Here is a 20788-nt window from a genome sequence, read left to right as displayed (position 1 = left end):
AAATGACATACTATCACACGTTAGCTCAATTGTCCCCCAGATGCGGAAGAACACATACCGGAATGAAGAGATATGGGACCCGACGCTCATATTCCATCCAGGCCTCACCATACCGTTCCCGACAACGCAGGATATCCCGTTTGGCACGATGGATGATCATGACGGTAAAGAAACAGGGGTAGAACCATGGGAACGGCGACTGGAAGCCAGTGACCAACCCCCAAGAAAGAGCGAAAAACAGGTCACATGAATAGTGCACCTTGCGCGCCATGCCATCTGCTTTCGTCAGCGGAAGATCGCCGGGACGGAGGGAGGCTCACTTACACCATCCACTGCACAAGATGGAATCTCCCGTCTTTGTCCGGATCGACTGGGGATTCTTGACGGATTTCCAGGGCAGCTGGGGGAATGCCTTGCGGTCCACAACGACGCCCCGTTCCTGGGCGCGGAAGATATTCTTCTGACTATTGCACGTGTCCCAAACCCAGTACACGAACAGATACGCGACCGCCCACACGGCCAGGACCATTGGGTTCCAGTGATAGGCGGATGGATCCTGATACGCCAGGTACAAGGTGCAGTGGCAGTAGCTCATGGGCACGCCAGCAAGATTCCAGAAGATCAGCATGAAGCCCCATTTCTCATAATACATATCCCTATCTGTGTCAGGAGGCGATGCCATGCGGCGCATGGGAGGGGAAACGTACCAGCTGGTAATGATCAATTCTTCGCCCTTGGAGCATGCGTTCGCATACAGGAAGTGCGCCATAAGCAGGAACAAAACCTCACCGGAGACAAATCCGTACGTCTCGAATTGTTTCAGGGCCGTCCCCAGTGTCAAGAGGAACAGGATGTACCATGGGATCCGGACTTCGAAGAACATCTTGAAGTCCAACCAGCCGAACAGCCGAGGGTTCAACTCCGCCCCCATGAAGAAGTCATAGACGTGCGAGCCCGTCATACGGTGTTGCACTCCGCGCGCCAGGGCCGATAGGTACGCAATGATTGACACCAGGAATCCGGAGCAAATGGCGACGGACATGAGCGGTCCGAACTCGTCGACCAGGGTATACAGCTTGAAGAGGCCGGAGAAGTGCAGGGCCAATGCCGCGATGATAGTCACGCACCAGGACGAGACAGCGGAACAGTAGTAGCCCAGTTGTTTCCCGTTCAGATGCGGGAGCGGTTTGCCCTTGCCGTAGACCCCAGGGAGGTAGAGATATCCCACTCCTTCGAGGATGAGGAAGGTCCAGTAGATGATCCAGGCTTTTCGGTGGGGGAAGGCATGGGTGTAGGCGAGGTTCCCCAGATGGGAGACGAAGTCCGGCCAGGTTTGGTTCGCGTCCGGAGTCGGGAGGTGTCCACCGTAGAAGACGGCGCCGATATACATGTAGTACATCAGCCCGGGGAAACCCAGCATCAGAAGCGCCACGCCCGGCGCACCGCCGAATTCGAATTCCTCTTTCGGGTGAGGCTGTACCTCTTTGGTGGGTTTTTTGGATTTGTCTGCCATGTTGTCTATGGGGACTCTTCCTGATCGTGTGAGTGATTGCCGCGAGCAGGATCCTACTCATTCATGTCCCCCAAAGTGTCTTTTAAATATAGAGACTGTTGAGAGGGAGATGGCTCTCTCCGCGACCTCCCCGGTTGCCGCGGGGCCCGCGGAGGACACGGAAACCACGTACACCACGGTTGTCTTGTGGATAACATGTTTCGCCAAGTTTTTTTTTACTGGGGAATGACAATGCTTGAAGCCTTGAAGTTGATCGGCCCGGATTATGACAAGAAAAATAAGGATGTCTTGCAATGTGTGGGGTGCATGACCTCTTAATAAGGGTATGGTTTGGAGTATGTCGCCAGTTGGCCAGGGCAGCAGGGAGAAACAAAAAAAAAGTCGACATAATACTTCATCAATTCCCGTTAGTCTCATGTCTGACATACATAAAGTAAAGACAATCCCTGCTTGCCAATGGAATGGAATGCTACAGCTCATCACCAGCACATACCTGCGACCAGTTCGTCACCGCATATGCACGACTTCTGCCATGGCTATTATTGGTCGTCGCAAAGACATCAAGATGATATTGGATGATAAGGTATTGGATGTTACCCCACCCCGTCAGACTGAGGTATATAGGTGTTGATGGATATATTTCAGGTGGCTCTCAGAACGCACTTGGTTATCTCTCTAACTCTTCTACAGTAGTGCATCAACATGTGTCAAGTCAAGGGAACCGCCTTCATCACTGGAGCTGCCTCGGGTACGCTTCCCGTTCAATCTGAAATTTGTCGCTAACAGTGCTAGGTATCGGGAGAGCCACGGCGCATACCCTGGCCAAAAACGGCATCACCGGCTTAGCACTCTTCGATACGAACCATGAGCTTCTGCTCGAAGTCCACCGGGAGTTACTGTCGCAGTATCCAGAGGTCGACATTACCATTGCTGAGCTCGATGTCCGAGATGAGACGAGTGTCAACCAAGCCATAGACAGCGCGGCAGAACGCTTCGGCCGGATTGATATTGGGGTGAACGCCGCGGGGATCAGTGGTGCAGCTACTCGTTCACATGAACTGGCCCTGTCGGACTGGCAGAAGGTGATCGATGTGAACCAGAAAGGGCTGTGGCTCTGCCAGCGGGCCTTTATTCGGCAGATGCTGAAACAGGAGTACGGGCTGTATCTGCTGACCGTTTGCCTAAGCTAACTGGGTAGACCTCGTGGTGTTCGCGAAGGACGAGGCGTGATTGTCAATGTCGCGGCGAAATTCGGTGTTGCTGCTCCTCCAAGGGAGTTTAGTGTTGTTGCTTATACCGCGTCGAAACATGGTAGGTCTCCTCCTCCAGGTAGGATCCAAGGACCATACTGACCCGTCAGCCGTCGTGGGGATCACCCGGGTGGTATGTTTTCTACCTCGTCTAAACACCACGGTTGATGAATAGAAGCTCAGGAGAGCAGGACTCCAAAGCATACGCCAAGGATGGGATCCGGATCAATGCCGTGTGTCCCGGGTATGGAATGCCTTGAATGTGAAGCCACCCCCCCTACTAACAATTCCAGATACGTGGACACCCCGATGACTCATGAGGCCATCCAGGCCGGCATCATCGGCGAGCAGGCCAAGTCGATTTCCATGGGCCGATTTGGCATGGTCGAGGAGATTGCCGATTCCATTCTCTTTCTTGCCTCCCCGATGAGCAGCTACATGTGTGGAGAAACGTTGGTGGTGGACGGGGGGCTCGCAATTTAGTATCAGCACCCTCCGTTCCGACGTGAAAGATCCGTGTCATGATGAATCGTCTAGTTGCTATTTACATCTTTGCATGCTCATCATTTAGCAGACTGGCTGGTGGATAGTCCACATAGCACTTGGCATTATCCTCGAACGGCCCGTAGAACCGCGAACGCTCATACGGCGTGAAGGGGATCTGCTTCTTCAAGCGCTCAACAAGGTCCGGGTTGCTGGTGAAGTAGCGACCAAACAGCAGCGCATCGTAGCGGCCCTCCTCCAGCACACCCCAGGAGTTGCTCTGGTGCCAGCCGCCGGCCGAGAAGAAGGGGGTCGAGCCGAAGATCTTGCGGAAGCTGCTCAGGTCGACGTCGAGGAGACCCCAGCTGCGGAGGAAGGTGTCCTTCTCCTCGTAGCTGAAGATTTGCTCATAGCGCTGGATCATATGAGCTCACTTTCGGGAAATTTTGGGCAATCGGGCAACACTTACTGGCTCGATGAAGCTGACATATGACAGATTCGGATGCGCCTCCTTCAACGACTGGCACAGAAACGTCCAGGTTTCCAAACGCTGCTCGCCGCGTGCCTGGTTGAACAGTCCAAAAGGTGACAGACGGATTGAGAGGTTCTCCTGGCCCACTGTCTTCGCCAGCTCATCCATGAGCTCGAGGACGAACTGACACCGCTTCTCGAGGGAGCCACCGTACTCATCGGTGCGCTTGTTGACGTTCGAACTCAGGAACTGCTCGGGCAGATACCCGTTGCCAGCGTGCAGCTCCACCCCATCGAAGCCGATCTCCATGGCCGTCTGCGCGGCCTGGCAGTAGTCACGGATGGTCTGCTTCAAGTGCGGGATGGTCAGCTCGATGGGCGGATGGTCTGCATACCGGACGGGGTCGGTGGACCCCACGGGGGGGTGGGAATAGCATTCGGTGGGCGAGTCCCAGACGGTGGCCGACGCGGAGACAGCAGGGGAGCCCGTCATCTGGGGGATAGTGGCCCGGCCCGCGTGCCAGAGTTGACAGTAGATGTAGCCGCCTTTCTCATGGACGGCGTCGACGACCCGCTTCCATCCTGCGGCCTGTTCGGGGAGCCACAGACCGGGGACACCGGGCATACCATTGCTCTGGGTTCTTGCTCAGCGGCCGTGATCTCTTTCTTTTTTTTTCAGGATGGAGCGAAGTCGTACCTCTAGTGAAGGAGGAACACCCTCGGAAATGATAAGGCCGCCGGGAGTCGCGCGCTGCTGGTAGTACTGGACCATCAGATCTCCGGGGTACCAGATGCGGTTGGGCTGCTCCGGAGTGCTGGTGGGATTCATCGGAACTCCCCGATTGCGCGTCATGGGAGCATGTACGATACGGTGCGCGAGGGTGAGCTTGCCATTAGCGATGACCAGGGGCTGAAAGAGCCGCGAGTCCTCGCTGTCGATCTTGCGAATAGTCATGATGATGGTTTATGGGGTCCTGGGTCAGGCGATCTCAGACGATCTGTTTATTGTAAGGTTCGTCAACAATCATACCGATATTGACACTCAAGCGAATACACCAAGTAAACACTATTTATCGGGGAAAAGAAAGCATAGATCGAAGCCTCCAGGAGATACAAAGTGCATGGATTGATAGCTGATACAGTGGAGATGGGACGGAGGACACAAGTCCATATCTCCTGCTGTCCCTCGTTTCGATTTTCCCCCTGAAACATCTCTCCTCGGGGTTCTCTGGTTATCGAATCAGCGCAGTTGCAGGCAATTACTGACAGCATGGCCAGGAATTGTGGGGGTTTTTCCGTGCAGCTCCCATGGCGATTGCTGGCTATCCCCTCTGGACGGACTGGGACGGAGTGGATATTGGCAGTGGGTCAGTGTGAAAGTAACTAAGGACTCGCTATTATTAATATGATAGTGATTATCCACTTACGTGATGCTTCGAAAACACCGAGCTCGTTATATTGTGTTTGATCTCCCGGCGGGATAAATAGCATAGACATACTACATACTCCGTAGTAGTTTGATAGTCTATCGACTTAGGGCATGATACCATATGATGGGAGCGTGCTGTATTGCAACGTGGAGTCCAATTCCATCTCTTCCCAATTTTGCACTATCGTTCCTCATGCCTCAAAAGGCTTCCAAATGATCAAATCATCCACTTGCATGAATAGTCTGGTGGCTTTTATCAGGATGGAGTAAAGTCGCTTGGGCGGTCTTGCCACTAAGACTGGAAGCGAAAGAGGTCCTTGACGGAGCCGTCAAACTCTCTTCTCCAGTGATCGTTTGATTCATGACGCTTTTCTCTCTGGTAAGTCCAGTAATGTTTCCAGGAAATGCCCATCGAGCCCACTTTGGCCGTGGCGTCGTTGATCGTCCGGTTTGCCTAATGCCGAACCAGGCTTTAGCCGGCTTATCCGTTCAGTCGTCTCTCGTCTGAGCTATTAATCTGGGAAGATTGTCCACATTTATTTCCTGACAGTCGTAGAAGAATACTTCAAGCTTGAAATCAGCCAGGCACGGCCACACGCGAGAGTTACTTTGGCCACGGTGCTCAGTCTTCTTGCAGATCATGGCGAAAAATTCCCGCACTAATGAAGGGACACCTCTGGTTCTCCAATCTTGCGGTTTTGATCTTATCGAAGGATGCACTATCACGCTCGAGTTACGATCCGATGGAGGACCGTGCAATCGTCGTAATTATCCGGAGGAGAGTCCGTGGATTGGAATGTACAACAGTGGATGCACCATAGACTCCAGATAACAGGGGAGCTCTGTCAACAAACCAAGGTCCTGCAGCCAGGCGAAGCTAATCTCAGAACATCAATTCCGGCCCCGATTGAGGCGAGGATGATTGATGATCCCTGTCATTGATTCATCTGTCATCATCGCTTAGACGTTGACAGAACGTTGGGACGGGAAGCCGCAGAGTCGTGGACACGTTCTCCACGGACTGAAACCAGGGTTACAGTCTGGATACCTCGGCGCCTATCACGATTGACTCGGGCATAGGACTGGGAGGAAAATTCCTAATCCCTGCATCGTGCATAATAGTCACTATCACTCTGTGCGCTCTTGGGGGCCACAATCCACTTCAGCGTCCCACTTGGCCTGAAAGAGTACCAAAAGATGACAATTCAATCTCCAATAGACGATTAGAAACTATTTGGGCCAAAATGTGTGAATGACGCTCATGCTCGGCCTATCACATCTGCAGAACAAAGGGCTTGCTGTCTTTTCTCGTGGTGTCTGGCCCTGAGTCTCAAGTCTCGAACGACGGGGCGATGTCATGTCAGTGTGGACACTGATGATCAACAGGAGATTCTGTCTGCATTGCTGCAAGTCACGAAGGGGGAAAGAAATTTCCAATCAAAGCAGTTAGGCTGGGAATCCTGGAGTCACAGCCAATATATGCCAGGGCCACCCAGGTGCCGATAGATCGGGTTGACCCAGTGCTCTCTGCTTCCGACCGGGGTCCGATCTGGTCCCTCTGTCTTCTTGCATTGTGTGAATTTTGCGCTTTCTCTAGGGCCATGATCTGGGATGGTCACTATGATTGCGGACACGAGTGAAGAGCCGGGTGACGTCCTGCATACCGTCAACCTGATCACACAATGTCTGTGTATCCCGATTGTCACACTGTTCGTGGGCATGCGGTTCTCCATCCGCTTGTGGTATCGACAGTTTGTGGGGATTGAAGACTGTATGTGTCTCTTTGGAGTTGGAAGGAAGAGCAAATACTGACATCAACAGGGTCATGTCTCGTCGCATGGGCAAGTATTCTCGTTGTTTCGTTTCTCCGCCACTGCGCCATTCCTAATCGCCAGACAGGCTCTCTTCATGGCATACTGTGCGATCGCCATTGTCGGTACGCTGCCTTCCTTCCTCTTCCTCCTCGTTGCCCATCTCAACTCACTCACTCTTTAGTCGGCCGATATGGTGGAGGATATCATCAAGTCGAAGTGTCCGACAGCGACCTCACCCGGTTTAGGAAGTTCTGCTACATCGCTACCGTGCTGTACTGCCCGATGGCCCTCTTCGTCAAGATCGCCCTGCTCTCGATCATCATCCGCATCTTCGCTCCCTACAGAACCAAGATCATCTTCATCTATGTCCTCCTCGGTTGTCTTTGCATCTACTATATCATCGCCGAGATCGTCAAGATCCGCATTTGTGATCCCGTTCCGGCGTACTGGGAGGGCACCCCGGGGGCCTCCTGCCTCGATCAGCGCGCGGCGCTGATTGCAGACTCGGTGATCAGTGTGGTCAGTGATCTGATTATCTTGATTCTACCGCTGCCGTTGACCTGGTCGCTCCAAATGTCGCGCAATAAGAAGATTCGCGTGATGGGGATCCTGTCCGCGGGAGGACTGGCCACGGGGTTCAGTATATATCGGTTAGTGCTGGTGCTGCGCGACGGCAACACAAGTGACATGACGATCATGTTCACCTGTGTGATTCTGTCCGGGTATGTTTTGCCTCCCTGTGGCCTGCCCCAAAGGCGCCCATAGCTGATTTGACTTTCGCGCAGGAACGCTGAAGGAGGCGTCGGGCTCATCTGCGCCTGTCTCCCCACGCTCAACATCCTGATCAAGAAACTGCGCACAGTTGACTACAGCTCCAACAAGTGTTACGACCAGGAGCAGGACTCGACCATGCAGCTGAGTCGCATCAAGGGAAGTGGCGGCAAGAGGCTGTCGAAACGCGGCTCCAAGTCGAACGACACCTTCACCGATGCGAACGAGTTTGGCTGCGACCAGAGCCATTTGATCACGTATGCAGGCACAGTAGATATGGATTCGCGCGAAGGAGAAATGGTGATTCAGAAGACAGTGGATGTCTCGCAGACCGTGGAGGTGCTGGACGAGTCGGATCAGGCGCATCTGGGTCGGGCTCGGTATTGAGATATACTGGTGTATATAAATATCTATACACACATACATCAATGAGACGGCGTTTTTGGTTTCTGGATAATCGATAATATGAATGACATGAGTCTATTCAAGTCTTAGTTCCCGTCGGATATTATTCTTCTTCTAGTGACTGAGTCTCATATGCCCAGCCACTCAGCCCAACAGCCTCGTTCAGCCGCAGCCAAGTGATCACACTCCTTCCATGTCAGCCAAGAAGACGAGAAGACTTCGTGAAACGCAGCTTCTTCATCATCGATGTCTTCCTTGATCATCGCACTTTAAGCCGGTAATAGAATATATATCCTGTGGATTTGAGTAAGCTTGATGGTTGATGGCTGATGGCCGATGGCTGAAAAGGCAGGTGAAGCCTAGTTCCCTCCCACTTGAGCTTCATCTAACAAACACAGACGGAACTGCATCCTCCCTTCTGTCGGTCGCTTCACATCCTACAGAAGGAGACCGCAGAAGATGACCCCCAGGCAAAAGATGGCCGCGTTACAGAAACAACTTCCGACCTCCTCCAGGATGTGATGTTGACTCTGCCGACCATTTCACGGACCCCGACGCATCACGTCTTCCTCGTCCAGGATGATATCCAAGCCTTTCTGAATCACGACCTGGATCTCAGTCGCGTCAACAAAATCCACCATCTACTGTGGATGGCTGGCCGACCGATGAATGCTCGTCCCTTGCAGCGGCAGAAAATGGAGGGCTACGAGATCGTGCCGACCGAGCGCGCCGACCTGCATCTGCTGAAATTCTCAACGAGCCTACTCATCAAGCCTCTGCCGGAGTATCTGCTCTCACACCGCTTCTGGACGCGGTATCTCTGCCCCTCCAAGACCCTGCATGAATCCGCCTGCGGACTGCTCCTGTCGTACATGTGGCTGGTCTGTACACCGCTAGACTTGCGTCTCGCACAGGAGCACCATCTACTCCCTCAGGAGATCACCTGGCTGGCGTGGAGGGACCTGATCGCCTCGTTCTACGCGCATGTCGACGTCAACGCCCTGGATCAGGTCAATCCGCGCTATCACTTTGGCGAACTGCGCCTGGGCCGCATCAACACCATCTACCGCGTGCGTTTCTTCCTGTCGCACTTCATCCGCGGGTATCTGTACGGGTACAACCGCTACGTAGTCTTCTATGAGCGCAACTTCGCCTGGATGCTGATGATTTTTGCGACGTTCTCGCTGGTTCTGTCGGCCATGCAGGTGGCGGCGGACGTGCCGCGCCTAAACGACAGTGTGGCCTTCCAGAATACGACTTACGGCGTGGTTATCTTTTCGATCGTCATCGTTGCGGTGTTTCTGGGCGTGCTGGGGGTTTTATTCGGAGCTATCTACCTGTTCAACATGGTTGCAGCCATCTCGCACTGTCGCACGGAGCGGTGCCGGCGGGAGCGATTATCCAAGGAGCGGAAAGCGAGGAGTAGTTGATCATGCATCATTTGTAGGCAATCACTATAAACAGTCTGATTAATCCATCACATTAGTCCTGTGGACCAGTTGAGTTCGGGGTGCAGACTTATACCACTCTCTACATATATCGGTTTACTGCCATTGAGTGCATATACTTTGATCTGTTTCTAAGCGTGGGGAGAGAACTGAATAATTTCAGAATTAATTATGTATGTAGAAATACTCCGTAACCATCATGCAAGTTCCCATCGTAAATTCATGTCAAATTCCTGGTCCTGTCGAGTCATGGCATCATCATAACGGTTGGATCACGAAGACCGCGCGTACCGAGATAGTGTGTCGACAAAAGTCTCACCCCATTCGGCACTGGTATGGGTGTCGATGAATTCCCGCAGCGACTGATATCGCTGCTTCTTCTCCTCTTCGTCCATCGTCACGGCCTGGTAGATGGCATTGGACAGCTCGTGCGAACTGGACGGATGGAAGGTGACACTCCCGTGGTGCATAAAGGACGCCGCGCCGGCCAGCTCGGACAGCATAAGCACGCCCCAGCGACCCTCCTGGCAGGCCACGTACTCGGACGCCACGAGGTTCATGCCCTCGCGACGAGATGTGATCAGACAGGCTTTGGAGATACAGTACAGCGCCGTTAGCTCGGGGAATGCGACGGAGCGGTGGATGTAGATCAGTGGGACGCCTTCCGGGGTCGCTACCAGCCCAGTCATTGTTAGTCTGTCTATTCCACTATTCAACCTAAATAGGAGGGGATATAGACATACCATGATTGCCGCAGATCTTCCCCACCAGGGTGGAAATCTCCGTCTCGAGCTCCTGATACTCCTTGACATCCTCGCGACTGGGAACGGCCACCTGGATCAGAACAACCTTATTCTTCAGGTCCGGGTGCTCATTCAGAAACTTATCGTATCCCTGCAGCTTCTGCACGAGGCCCTTGGTGTAGTCGAGGCGGTCGACACCCACAATGACGGTCTTATCCTTGTACTGCTGCTCGAGCTCCTGAATGCGCTTGATGACCTCGTCGTCCTTCAGGGCGCTGTCAAACTTTTCCGGATCGATGCCCACAATAAAGACGCCCACTTGGGCCCTGTGTTCTTGCTACTCAATTTCGTTGTCGGATACGTTGGCACCCCTGCGTCCGTTAGCACCATCCACCAAAAGCTCGGCCGAGAGAAGACGTACAAACTCTGCTCGCAAGCCTCGGCGAAATTGCGCTTGTACTCCTCGGTATGAAAGCCGATCACATCGCACGCCAGCAGTCCGCTCAACAGATCCTTCTCCACGGGTAAGGCGCGCCAGAAGTCGCCCGCCGGAAACGGGGTATGCAGGGTAAATCCGATGGGACAGTTCTTGCCCTGTTTCTTGAGGCGGTGGCGAAGGAGTTCGGGGAAGAGCATCAGATGGTAATCGTGGACCCAGATCAGGTCCCCATCTTCGGCCTCGCTGGCCACGGTATCGGCGAAGATCTCGTTGACGCGCTGATAGGCCTTCCAGGGCTCTTCCTGAAAGTCGACACCGGATTGGTAATGCAAGATGGGCCAGAGGATGGAATCTGTCGCGTTAGAGGTGGGGAAGGGGGGTTGGGGGAGAGGAGAGAAGCGACCTACTGGAGAATCCATTGTAATGCGCGCGGGCCAGCTGTTCGTCCAGGAACACCCCCTTCACTCCCTTCTCTGCGAGCGATTCTGCCGCTTTCTTCTGCTCCTCAGGATCAGGGAGGTTGATGCCTGGCCAGCCGAACCATTTGAAAGTCGTCGGGTTGGTTAAGCCGGACAGCGCCGTGACGAGTCCACCGCTGGAGAGAGTCGACTCGAAAGAATCGTCGATCTTTTTGAGGGAGAGAGGCAGACGATTGGAGACGATGATCAAGCCGCGTTTTTTGTCTTTGGTGACCATAGTGTGTTGTCTTGTATTTGTTGCGTGGGTAGGTCGGAGTGTTGAGGAAGAATCGTAAAAGAAAGAGAAATGGGCGATGCAGATAGATAGATTATATCATTTCTCTACTCTACCTGTATAGCTTCAGCAATGCATGACGATTCATTTGGCTACACTTGGCATGGAAGAGAGTAAACCATTCAGGTACATTCGATACATATCCTAGACTATATGTAGACTAGGAAGCAACGTGGTTCTTTATGCTTTTACACATTCCTGTCTTTCTTGAGCCACAGTCATCATGCTCGAAGACTACATACTATAACTCCTGTAGTTATTAGTCCCTCCCATAAGTGGGAATATCCTCACCGTGACGTTGGCCCCCAGCCACACTGACGATCCTCCATGTTAATCCACTGACTTCTTCACCCCCCCACTGTATCTATTGAAGTAAAAATCTTCAACCCAAACCTTCTACAGAGTGATATAGCCATGAAATGGCCATGAAATGGCCATTGTTAAGAAAAGAGCTATCGGTCTAGCTGTACACCTTTTGTTCATGATCCAAAGGCCAAACTGGACTCGGACACTACAGAAACCAATCACCACCAATCGATATGTCTTGGTAGAGGATTATCTGAATACGGAATCCATTGTACGCTCTATTCCAAACATCGTCACCGATTGGGTTCGCTGTCGATGAGATCCGACCCGACCTCAAACGACAGCATCACAACCCAGGCTTACTATAAGATTTGTGAATACAAAATCATCCTGGTTTTTTATCAAGCCTTCCAGAAGGGTGTCCAGATGGTTGCCCCATGGTGGATTATTAAACACGCCGTGAGGGATCTGATATGATCACCGCGGGAGTCGATGCGCGCGATCCGTGGTCGATCATCCAATGAGGGCAACTTGACGCCATTGGAGGTACTGTTGGGTAGAATATCGATCTCACCATTGAGTTCTGCTCCACAGACAATCGAATTGAACCAGGAGGTCGGTATCAATCTCATACACTTCAGGCGAGTGATGAGGTCGACTGCGGACAGGAGGATATAAACAGGGACTCTTTTGGAGGCAACGACAGTCAGTTAAGATCCCAGATAATTCGCAGGACACATAGACGAATACAAAATACCATTCTCACTATGTCCTCCGCTGAAGACTGCATCAACGCCAGTGCCACACATACCCCGGGAGTGTCAGAGCAAGGGAAACGCAGTGCCGCCGACAAGGACAAGCCGCAGCTTGGTGAAGGTCCCCAGGAGTAGGACCTGTGCTATATTGCCGTCATGGATGTTCAATGTACCAATGTATACTAGTGTTAGTGATGTGATATGCTCACTTGCTTTGTTCTACATCCCGGAATGGGAAATGATGGACCATCTGGGGAATGAGCATGACTGGCTTCGCACTTCCTCAATCGAGTGATCATCGGCCTGGCCTTTTGAGGGACGGGAAATTCTTCTCATGTATTCCTCACCTCGATCTATCCCATTATGCGTTCATTGTCCTGGCCGCGAGACAACTCCCCGCGCCCAGCCAAGGTTTTGCAGAATCGAGTCGTTATCTGGCAAGCCCTGATTTCGAGGAATCCCATCGCCAAGTCGGTATCACAGGCCGCAGAACCATAGTCTGTTGATCCTTTTTGAAGCGGATAAAATGATCGGCAAGTAGACCAGACGCAGCCGATCAATGCGGAATTCTGGAACATGACCTCCAGCCCCCCTCCTTCCGCCGTTTCGTTCCTCTTGCAGATGCTGGGGGATACCCCCCAGTTCATGAGCTCCTGCGGAGCGGTGGTGGTGCTGGTCGAAGCGGCACAATATCGGCGACAGAACAGGTTATTTCCACTATTTTACCCTTGATTGCGCTGGTATCCGGGATATTCGAGCCTTGGTATTGAGTTCTCTCGCGTTCTGCCCAGCCTGCACAGACTGACTCGGGTGATAAATCAGTAGGGATGTTCATACGTGTCTCTTCCGACAACCTTGACCACACTCACCTTGGCAGTTGATCAGTTATGTCTGAAGCCGTCTGGGGCCCTGTCGAAGTCTGGTAGATTCATTAATATACAACACTGCCGAGCATCACCCCCTCTGGCTCAATTGCAGCACATGTTCCTCATCATGGCAGTGCTCGTCTCGGCAGCGCCACCAGTCTCGATCGAGCTCTTGGCGTGCATGTCCTTCTTGTTGAACACGTCTTGCAACCTCCTGCAAAGCGATGGCGATGGTTGCCACACGCTGACGACTGGTGGCTTGTTTGGTTGGACTATATCTAATTCAGGCGCTTAGCAGATAGGATCAGTTACTATCCACTCCGTACACTGCAGCACTCTCCCCCGCCCCGTCGGGTAACTTGATTCTCGAGCAAAATCGGTTCAAAGTTGAGACAATTGTCGACATGCAACTACAATCACGGAGACTGTCTCCGCGAGAAGCGATCCAGTGCATCCATATATGCCAAGAATCCCTCTCAGCACGGAGTGAGAAAGGCGCGGACTGTGATCGATTACTGGAAAAAAGACCCAGTCTCAGACTCTCAGGCGCTTTGTCAGACGGGCAGCGCTTTTTGGACAATCCTTTCGCAGGAAAAAGTGCACAATTCCCTCGCACATTGGGTCTCAAGTGGGCCCTCCCGTCTCAGAGACTGGAAGTCACAAATTCAAGCCCCACGGAGATTGCAGTGCTGATCTCTTGGCTGGCCCCCGGGTATGAGACACTGTATACAATAGGCCCAGGGCACTTGAACGTGCGTTCCTTCGTGGACAGCTATCCTTGTCTTGTTTCATCTGTGAACGGGAAAAGAGATTGCGAGTATGGAAAGCGTGTCTTGGTGGTCTTTATTACTTGCTTGGCCGTGAACTTGGGTATGGTGAGATTGAAGGGCAGATGGCTCTGAGGATGTAGTCCCCCCCCCCTCTGACCTTCCCAGCAGCCATAGAGCCAAGGCAGAGAGAGGAACTCCATGCCCCAAAGCCGAGCGTTGTATCAAGTCGGCACTCCGGTTTCTGGGGTGTAGAACGAATCACAACTTTGCGATAGTGGCTAAATGAGTGGAATTACTAACTCCATCTGACCGGATTGATAAGAGTCGTTTGAATGGACAAGTGATGATTCGGAATACGATTCATTCTTCCTGCGTGGTTTGAGAAGGATCAGAATGACCGGGAATACACGTCAACTGCCTACACTGCGCGATAAGACTCGATGAAGCCTCAATTATCCATGCATCTCACATCCTGTAGGCTGATTCCGCGTCACTGCATGATTCGGGGAGAAAAAGTTAGGTGATTTTTTGCCTCGCTCGTCACCACGAGAAGGAAATGGCGATGTCCTGTTGTTCCCCTCCTCCCCCTTCCCCCCTTCGGGGTCGTTTCTGTGCAGACGCCATACCAGTTATTGATCTGCGGAGAGGATGTGACTGATTCCAGAATTGGGGGAAGGCCGGGGAATGAAGACAAGCACATACGTAGACTGTGGTATCCCAGAACATCTCGCTCGTGATTTAATTGCTCTCTGCAGGTGGGAAATCGGTAGCGGCAGTTCCCCCCTGGTCACTGCATTCGGCCTTATTTAGCCTTGATAAGCAGATGTTTCAGTACATCACTATCACTATTCTGAGAGCGGGTTCCAATTTTCTCTCCCAGGCATCACTCTTGGCAGCCGTTTCGATGCCGGTCCCCCTCGCTCGATCAACTTCACACGACGGGAGGTCGATGTCATCACTTCCGAGCAATACCCGGATAGTTGGACGAAATAAGAACGAATGGCCAAAGGTTACATCCATCGTTCGGCACGTCAATCCATCTCCTGTCACGCCAGCCAAGCCGAGTACGAGGAGCGCGTCAGCCAGCTCTGGCCACGCCGCCCAACCATTGGCAGCGGCCGAGGGACTAGTCCAGCATCTATTCACGCTGGTTGGGCTTGGCATAAGATTCTCGACGAATACTGCAATCGCTCCATTGCCCCTTTGGGTTAAGGAAACGCTAAAGGATTGCTCTTGCATCCCCAGCAGGCCAGTTGTCGTGTCCGTTGGAGCTTCGTTCTGGCCGACTTTCTTTTCCTGCAGAAGTGCCACTGACGGAGACTCTCGAAGCCGCCCCCTTCTCCTGTGCACTTGGAGAATCGGAGTTGGAGCAAGAGACTCTAATTAAAGACTGGCCGTGAGATAGAGTCGACGGGCCGCGGAGCTCCATCCGCCCCGAAAATCAGCGATCTGTCTTAATTTGTGAACTCTGGCTCTGTCGTTGATTGCGTATCATTGCAGGATCCACATCCCCGTGCGAGGAAGTTCAGTAACAGGATTTGGCATGAGGGAGGGGGCCCCTGATGCCTTTTTTATTTCCTTTTTTTTTTTTTTTGCAATCATGGCAGTAGGGAACCGTGGCAGCCCAGCACCGACATTTGAAACACTCCGGTACCATTTTTCCCTTCACAACGAACAGGGCCGCAGGGTTCGTAGCAAAACCGACAAAGTTCCCGCCACAACTCTTACATTCAAAGCTTGATCCGGATAGGAGATAACTGTTAGTCATAAATACATGGACAGAAACTCTCGAAGACTCAGACTTGCCTGTCAGCCGCTGAGCGCCGTCTCTCAACAGCCTAAGCCTTCTCCACGACGGACGGATGTCATCCTTCTGCAGCCACGAGGATAATCACGGCAGAGACATGTGGATGAGTGGATGTAGCCGTCGTCGTATCCACTACTGTTACAGCGTCTGCAGGCAGCAAGTCGTTACGGAGTAGGGGGGTCGATTGACGACTCGAGGGGGGGGGGGGGGCCTGTGTGGCCCTGGATGAAATCGTTTTCAATACTCGGCTCTGAATATCGCCGATACAGAAGGAACCGTCGTTTAGCCAGTCGGAAGGAAGCATCGCAATTCCTCAAACCGGTCTAGGCCCATGCATTCCTGCAGATATACAGTTAGTTGCCATAGGCGGCTAAGCAGCAGCAGCAGCAGCAGCATGTAACCATGAGGTGGAATTTCTGTTCTGCAGGGACTTGGCGTGTCGTTCTCCGACAGGCAGTAGTCGTTAACTACTAGTCGTAGGAGACACTGCGGGCTGGGCTTGCAAGGGTCGATATCACTGATTATTCTCCTTTGGGCCAGCCTTGCTCCTCGTCCATACTCAGCCCCCCTGTTCGTTTCGGCCATGTCCATCCACTCAACAACGACGGTACGCGAGTAAATTGGTCGTCAGCACCGGCCAGAGGTCGATCAGGGTCTTATCCGTCCGTCAGATTCAACAGACGCTGCTGTGTGGATCGGAGTGTTTCTCCTTATTTCCCGCGGACTTTTCCTCGACTGATTTATATCCTCGTCCCGCTCTGCTGTTCGCGGCTCATAACCCTTCAGGCATCTCCCCTCCCCTTTCCCTTGGCCCACTTGGACAAGAAGGCTGTCCATCTTGCTATATAGATATCTATATCTATAATCTATCTATCTATCTATATTGCTTTGATCGTCATGAGTGACCACGACACACCGGCTCCCAAGCGGACCAAGAGCAAGCCAGCTGCCATCCTCCCAGCAGCGCAGGAACCGGCGTGTGATGAGTGTCGGATCCGCAAGGTGCGCTGCAACAAGGAATATCCCAAATGCTCCAGTTGTCGCAAATCCAACCTGGCATGCGGCTTCTCCAACAAGGGAAAGCGAATCAACCACACGAAGAAGCTGTACTGCTCCCTCGTCTCCTCGTTAGGATGGTCCACCGCTAATTGAAACCAAATGTGTGGAAAATAGAGTCAACGACGTCGAAGTACTTGGAAACCGACTGGGAAAGATTGAAGCAGCCTTGCTTCGGTGTCTATCGGTGGTGGAGGGCTCCAGGACACCCCCGAATGGGACCACCGGACAGACTTCTACACAGTCGGATGACGGTCAGGTCGACCTCTCTGACGACTCACATTCGGATGCAGACAGCCGGGACGCACGGTCGACACCTTCAGATCAATATACACCGGTCGGGAGCGGTAGCCCGGCATCCTTCTACCACTCCAGTCCCACTCTCTCTCTCTACACACAGGCCCAGGCGGCTTGTGATCGTTTCAAATCTTCCTTTCCCATTCAGAGCCCACTGAGACAGTATAGTCCGGTGTCACCAGAGCTACACGAGAGCCAACCGAGCAATTTGCAGTCTCAGCTCAAGGAAGCAAGTGAGCTATTCCAGAAACTGGCCCGTGAGAGCCCGGTCCTGTCGATACCAGAGTCCGATGGCCTCCCTCCTTGCCTGCCGCCACAGGGACTACTTCAAGCCTGCCTCGAAGCATACTTTGTGCCGTTGGGCCCCTCCCTGCCCATCTATGACCGCTCGAGTGTCATGGCCGCGATCGAGGAGCAGTACAGTATCGACTCGCCCGACCCGGCATGGATCATCTCCTTCAGCACCATTCTCCTTCAGGCGTTGGACGTGCAGTCCAGACCAAGCAGATTGGATGTCCGCGGCTCGCTGCGAGACGAGCTGATCAGCAATCTGCTACTCAACTGCCGGCGGGGCTACAATAACTTTGAGAGGTTGTTAAGACCGCAAGTGGCCAACGTTCAAGCGCTGTTGAGCATGGTGAGGCGCATCACTCTCTCTGCATTATCCAGCATCTTCTTCTCTACTAACACTGCCAGGCTTTGGTTGCGCTGAAATACTTCTCCCTGGCCACCTTCGAAGCGGTCTTCGCGCAGGCATGCCAGTTGGCCAAATCGATTGGCCTGCATCAGACCTCTGGTCTCGTCGACACCATGGAGCGAAGAAATCTGTTCTGGTCGCTGTTTATCATTGATGTGAGTTCTGATAGTCTGAGGTTTCTCCCCCTTTCAATCGTGTTCTCGATGCTCATGTATAGCAGAAACATATGTCCCTGATTGCAGGGAAGCCAGGTTTATTGCCGTCTTACGACTGCGGGCTTGCACCTCCAGCCGCCAACTCCGGTCGTGTACTGGACGACCAGCTTGCTGCACGCATTTCTCTCGCATATGTTCAAGAGGACATGTACCGCAGCCTGTTCTCGGCCCGGGTCAGTCGCAAGGGTCGCGACCACATTACCCGCCAGGCACAGCGCATTGATCAAAAGCTGGACGACTGGGAGGTGCAGCACGAACGCAAGCTCTCATATGCCAGCGACATGCCGGCGGACGAAGCCGTCCACAATTCGGAGTTGCGATATACTCTCTGTACTCTGCGAATCCTCGTTCAGAGACAGATATCGGGTTCGGATCATCGACATACGCGGCTCCGACATGCTCGGTTCGGACTGGTACTGCTCAAGGAGGTGTGCGAGAGAAGACTACCCGCCAGTCCGCACTTGGGGATCGCTATGTATCAAAGGTTGGTCTTTCAACCCCCATCCACCCCATTGGGGCGGTAACTAATGGGTTGTTTCAGTATCTGTGTGAACTATTCCACCGTCCTCTTTCTCGAGCTCTTCATCGGTCTTCTGGTGGAACCGCAGCAAGACCACCGCACGGACGTGGAGCTTCTCTCCTCGTTCGCAACACATATGGATTGCTGTGCTGCACGATCCACGTCTACCTCGTATCCGTCCAAGAACTCTTACATGGCCACTCTATGTAGCCAGATTGCCACCAATATCCAAATGCTGCATGACGGGATCGCACCCCCGCTATCGCTCTCGATGCCAAACTCTCTGCCCGACTCTCCGGGAATGACAACCCTGTCCAGTGCATCTGCCTCTGCCTTTGAACCGGAAATGATGGAACCCTCATCCGCCATGGGGATGCCCCTGTCCACCATGGGCGATCCCGGGTGGGACCTGTCACTGGCCCTGGGGACGCCAGTTGACATCCACAAGATGGACAGCCTACACAGCAAGGTCTACGGGCAACAGCCTTTTGACGCGCACAGCCCATATTCAGGGTTTGGGTATTCGGAGCTGTCAGGGATGCCTCCTGTGGATTTTGACGCCATGCTGGATGCGTTTGCGTCGTATCACCAGGGTATGGGAGTGATGCACTGATTGATTGGTTGATTGATTGATTGATTGATTGATTGTTCTAGAACGAGTAGAAGAGTAGATCTTATTCCTACCTATTATGATTCGAGCGATGAGTTATGATTAATGATGATTATCTACACTATTCCCTGCGAGATTCATGCGTAATCTGACACTTCAAATCCCGCGGGAAGCCCGGAGCTGAATCGTCCTCTCCCTCCGTCTCTTCAGCCGTTCAGCGCTTCAGGGGATATGCCTCAATCTTACCAATCAGGCCGGACTGCGTGATTGAATGAAAAACTGCCGCAATCACGGTGTCAGGCTGTCAGCACGCGCCACATCCTCAGCGGGGACATCTTCCGAGAGACGGAACGCGCACGCCATGCGCCACCAACAGGTGTTTCATCCACGATACGAACATCGTCCCAAATGGGGGCCCCTTGGCCTAGCCCGTCGCTTTCAGCCGTCGGACGCCCGCTGCTGATCGTTTGGACGAACCAGGGAAGATCTGCAGACAGGTCGAGCTACGGGGTGATCCTACCGAGGTCCGTGGTGTTCCTATGGGCTATACTCCCGTAGTCTGACTGTATGAGGCTATGCTTTGTAAGTTGTAACTGTTACTATGTATGTTCGATGCCGGATGTAACACACTTCCCGTGGTGTTTTGCGCCGGCTAGTGAAGGCTTAAACCTCGACAAGGCGAGAGATATTGCTTATCGCGGCTTGACTATGCTTGTGTCTTGGTAGGGCAGCTTTGCATATATATATATACGCCCATATCTATGGTGTATCTAAGCCGTTATTATCTGTAGCCGAGATAGCCCCGAGCAAAAAAAACTTTTTGTGCGAGTCGTGGTCGGTTTTATATTGAACCATTCTGATCTGGACTCTCGAGTCTCGATACGGACTCCGCTATCATGCGCCTTGCACTAGACCGAGCCGTAGTCTTGACTTGCTGTGGATCCTTCGATTGGATCCCACTTGGTTGATTCTTCGCAGAAGAGGAGAGATATCGTGCTCCAAGGGTACTCTCTGAAGCAGATCTGCGTGGGGGAGGGGAAGAGATGGAAATGTCTGGACTCTGGCCCTGCTCTAAGGGGCTTGCTTCCATGGTGGGTAACAGATGAGACAAGTGGACCTAGGTATCTTCTTCGTGGTGAATTGAACCCATCGCCTCTGTAAGCCAAGTAGGAGGAATGCTGTATAGGCCTCTAGGTAGGCCTATAGGAGGCCTATAGGGTCGTGATCAATCATTCAGGAAATATGATTATGCCGATTGTTCTGACTCAGCTGCATTATTATAGATATAATATAGCATTATAGATATATTATAGATATATTATAGATATACTATCTGATTTGATCTCAAATGACATCATTTGGCCCAATCA

General features: G+C 52.7%; 8 protein-coding genes across 8 annotated transcripts, besides 8 other annotated features; 5 read left to right on the top strand and 3 right to left on the bottom strand.

Annotated features, from left to right (window-relative positions):
• Window positions 1-25: 25 nt before the first annotated feature.
• On the bottom strand, window positions 26-1513 carry erg4A (c-24(28) sterol reductase; the record flags this gene model as incomplete). Its single annotated transcript, XM_001274703.1, has 2 exons — window positions 26-276; window positions 325-1513. 2 exons carry the CDS (start codon window positions 1511-1513, stop codon window positions 26-28), a joined length of 1440 nt encoding a protein of 479 aa, XP_001274704.1.
• A 702-nt stretch (window positions 1514-2215) lies between these two features.
• On the top strand, window positions 2216-3246 carry ACLA_017240 (SDR family NAD(P)-dependent oxidoreductase; the record flags this gene model as incomplete). Its single annotated transcript, XM_001274702.1, has 6 exons — window positions 2216-2261; window positions 2306-2666; window positions 2712-2824; window positions 2874-2896; window positions 2955-3007; window positions 3057-3246. The coding sequence occupies 6 exons, from the start codon at window positions 2216-2218 to the stop codon at window positions 3244-3246; spliced, it is 786 nt and encodes a 261-aa protein (XP_001274703.1).
• A 61-nt stretch (window positions 3247-3307) lies between these two features.
• Window positions 3308-4672, bottom strand: ACLA_017230 (alkene reductase; the record flags this gene model as incomplete). Its single annotated transcript, XM_001274701.1, has 3 exons — window positions 3308-3661; window positions 3716-4351; window positions 4415-4672. The coding sequence occupies 3 exons, from the start codon at window positions 4670-4672 to the stop codon at window positions 3308-3310; spliced, it is 1248 nt and encodes a 415-aa protein (XP_001274702.1).
• A 2094-nt stretch (window positions 4673-6766) lies between these two features.
• Window positions 6767-8118, top strand: ACLA_017220 (uncharacterized protein; the record flags this gene model as incomplete). The annotated part of the gene is made up of 3 exons (XM_001274700.1): window positions 6767-6917; window positions 7142-7682; window positions 7746-8118. 3 exons carry the CDS (start codon window positions 6767-6769, stop codon window positions 8116-8118), a joined length of 1065 nt encoding a protein of 354 aa, XP_001274701.1.
• A 539-nt stretch (window positions 8119-8657) lies between these two features.
• Window positions 8658-9566, top strand: ACLA_017210 (uncharacterized protein; the record flags this gene model as incomplete). The annotated part of the gene is made up of 1 exon (XM_001274699.1): window positions 8658-9566. One exon carries the CDS (start codon window positions 8658-8660, stop codon window positions 9564-9566), a length of 909 nt encoding a protein of 302 aa, XP_001274700.1.
• Window positions 9567-9856: 290 nt separating this feature from the next.
• ACLA_017200 (trehalose-6-phosphate synthase) lies at window positions 9857-11462 on the bottom strand (the record flags this gene model as incomplete). Its single annotated transcript, XM_001274698.1, has 4 exons — window positions 9857-10257; window positions 10328-10653; window positions 10749-11118; window positions 11174-11462. 4 exons carry the CDS (start codon window positions 11460-11462, stop codon window positions 9857-9859), a joined length of 1386 nt encoding a protein of 461 aa, XP_001274699.1.
• A 469-nt stretch (window positions 11463-11931) lies between these two features.
• Window positions 11932-11957: a microsatellite.
• A 635-nt stretch (window positions 11958-12592) lies between these two features.
• Window positions 12593-12875, top strand: ACLA_017190 (uncharacterized protein; the record flags this gene model as incomplete). The annotated part of the gene is made up of 2 exons (XM_001274697.1): window positions 12593-12711; window positions 12767-12875. 2 exons carry the CDS (start codon window positions 12593-12595, stop codon window positions 12873-12875), a joined length of 228 nt encoding a protein of 75 aa, XP_001274698.1.
• Window positions 12876-16396: 3521 nt separating this feature from the next.
• Window positions 16397-16418: a microsatellite.
• Window positions 16419-16852: 434 nt separating this feature from the next.
• Window positions 16853-16905: a microsatellite.
• A 15-nt stretch (window positions 16906-16920) lies between these two features.
• ACLA_017180 (Zn(II)2Cys6 transcription factor) lies at window positions 16921-19421 on the top strand (the record flags this gene model as incomplete). Its single annotated transcript, XM_001274696.1, has 5 exons — window positions 16921-17129; window positions 17197-18013; window positions 18073-18228; window positions 18294-18772; window positions 18830-19421. 5 exons carry the CDS (start codon window positions 16921-16923, stop codon window positions 19419-19421), a joined length of 2253 nt encoding a protein of 750 aa, XP_001274697.1.
• Window positions 19419-19456: a microsatellite.
• Window positions 19420-19456: a microsatellite.
• A 1146-nt stretch (window positions 19457-20602) lies between these two features.
• Window positions 20603-20636: a microsatellite.
• Window positions 20637-20694: 58 nt separating this feature from the next.
• Window positions 20695-20747: a microsatellite.
• Window positions 20696-20731: a microsatellite.
• Window positions 20748-20788: the final 41 nt, after the last annotated feature.

This window comes from Aspergillus clavatus, genomic scaffold, assembly GCF_000002715.2.
Source record: "Aspergillus clavatus NRRL 1 1099423829795 genomic scaffold, whole genome shotgun sequence".
Lineage (NCBI taxonomy): Eukaryota > Fungi > Ascomycota > Eurotiomycetes > Eurotiales > Aspergillaceae > Aspergillus > Aspergillus clavatus.
Note: the sequence above shows the minus strand (reverse complement) of the source record. Positions and strands in the feature narration are given on the sequence as shown.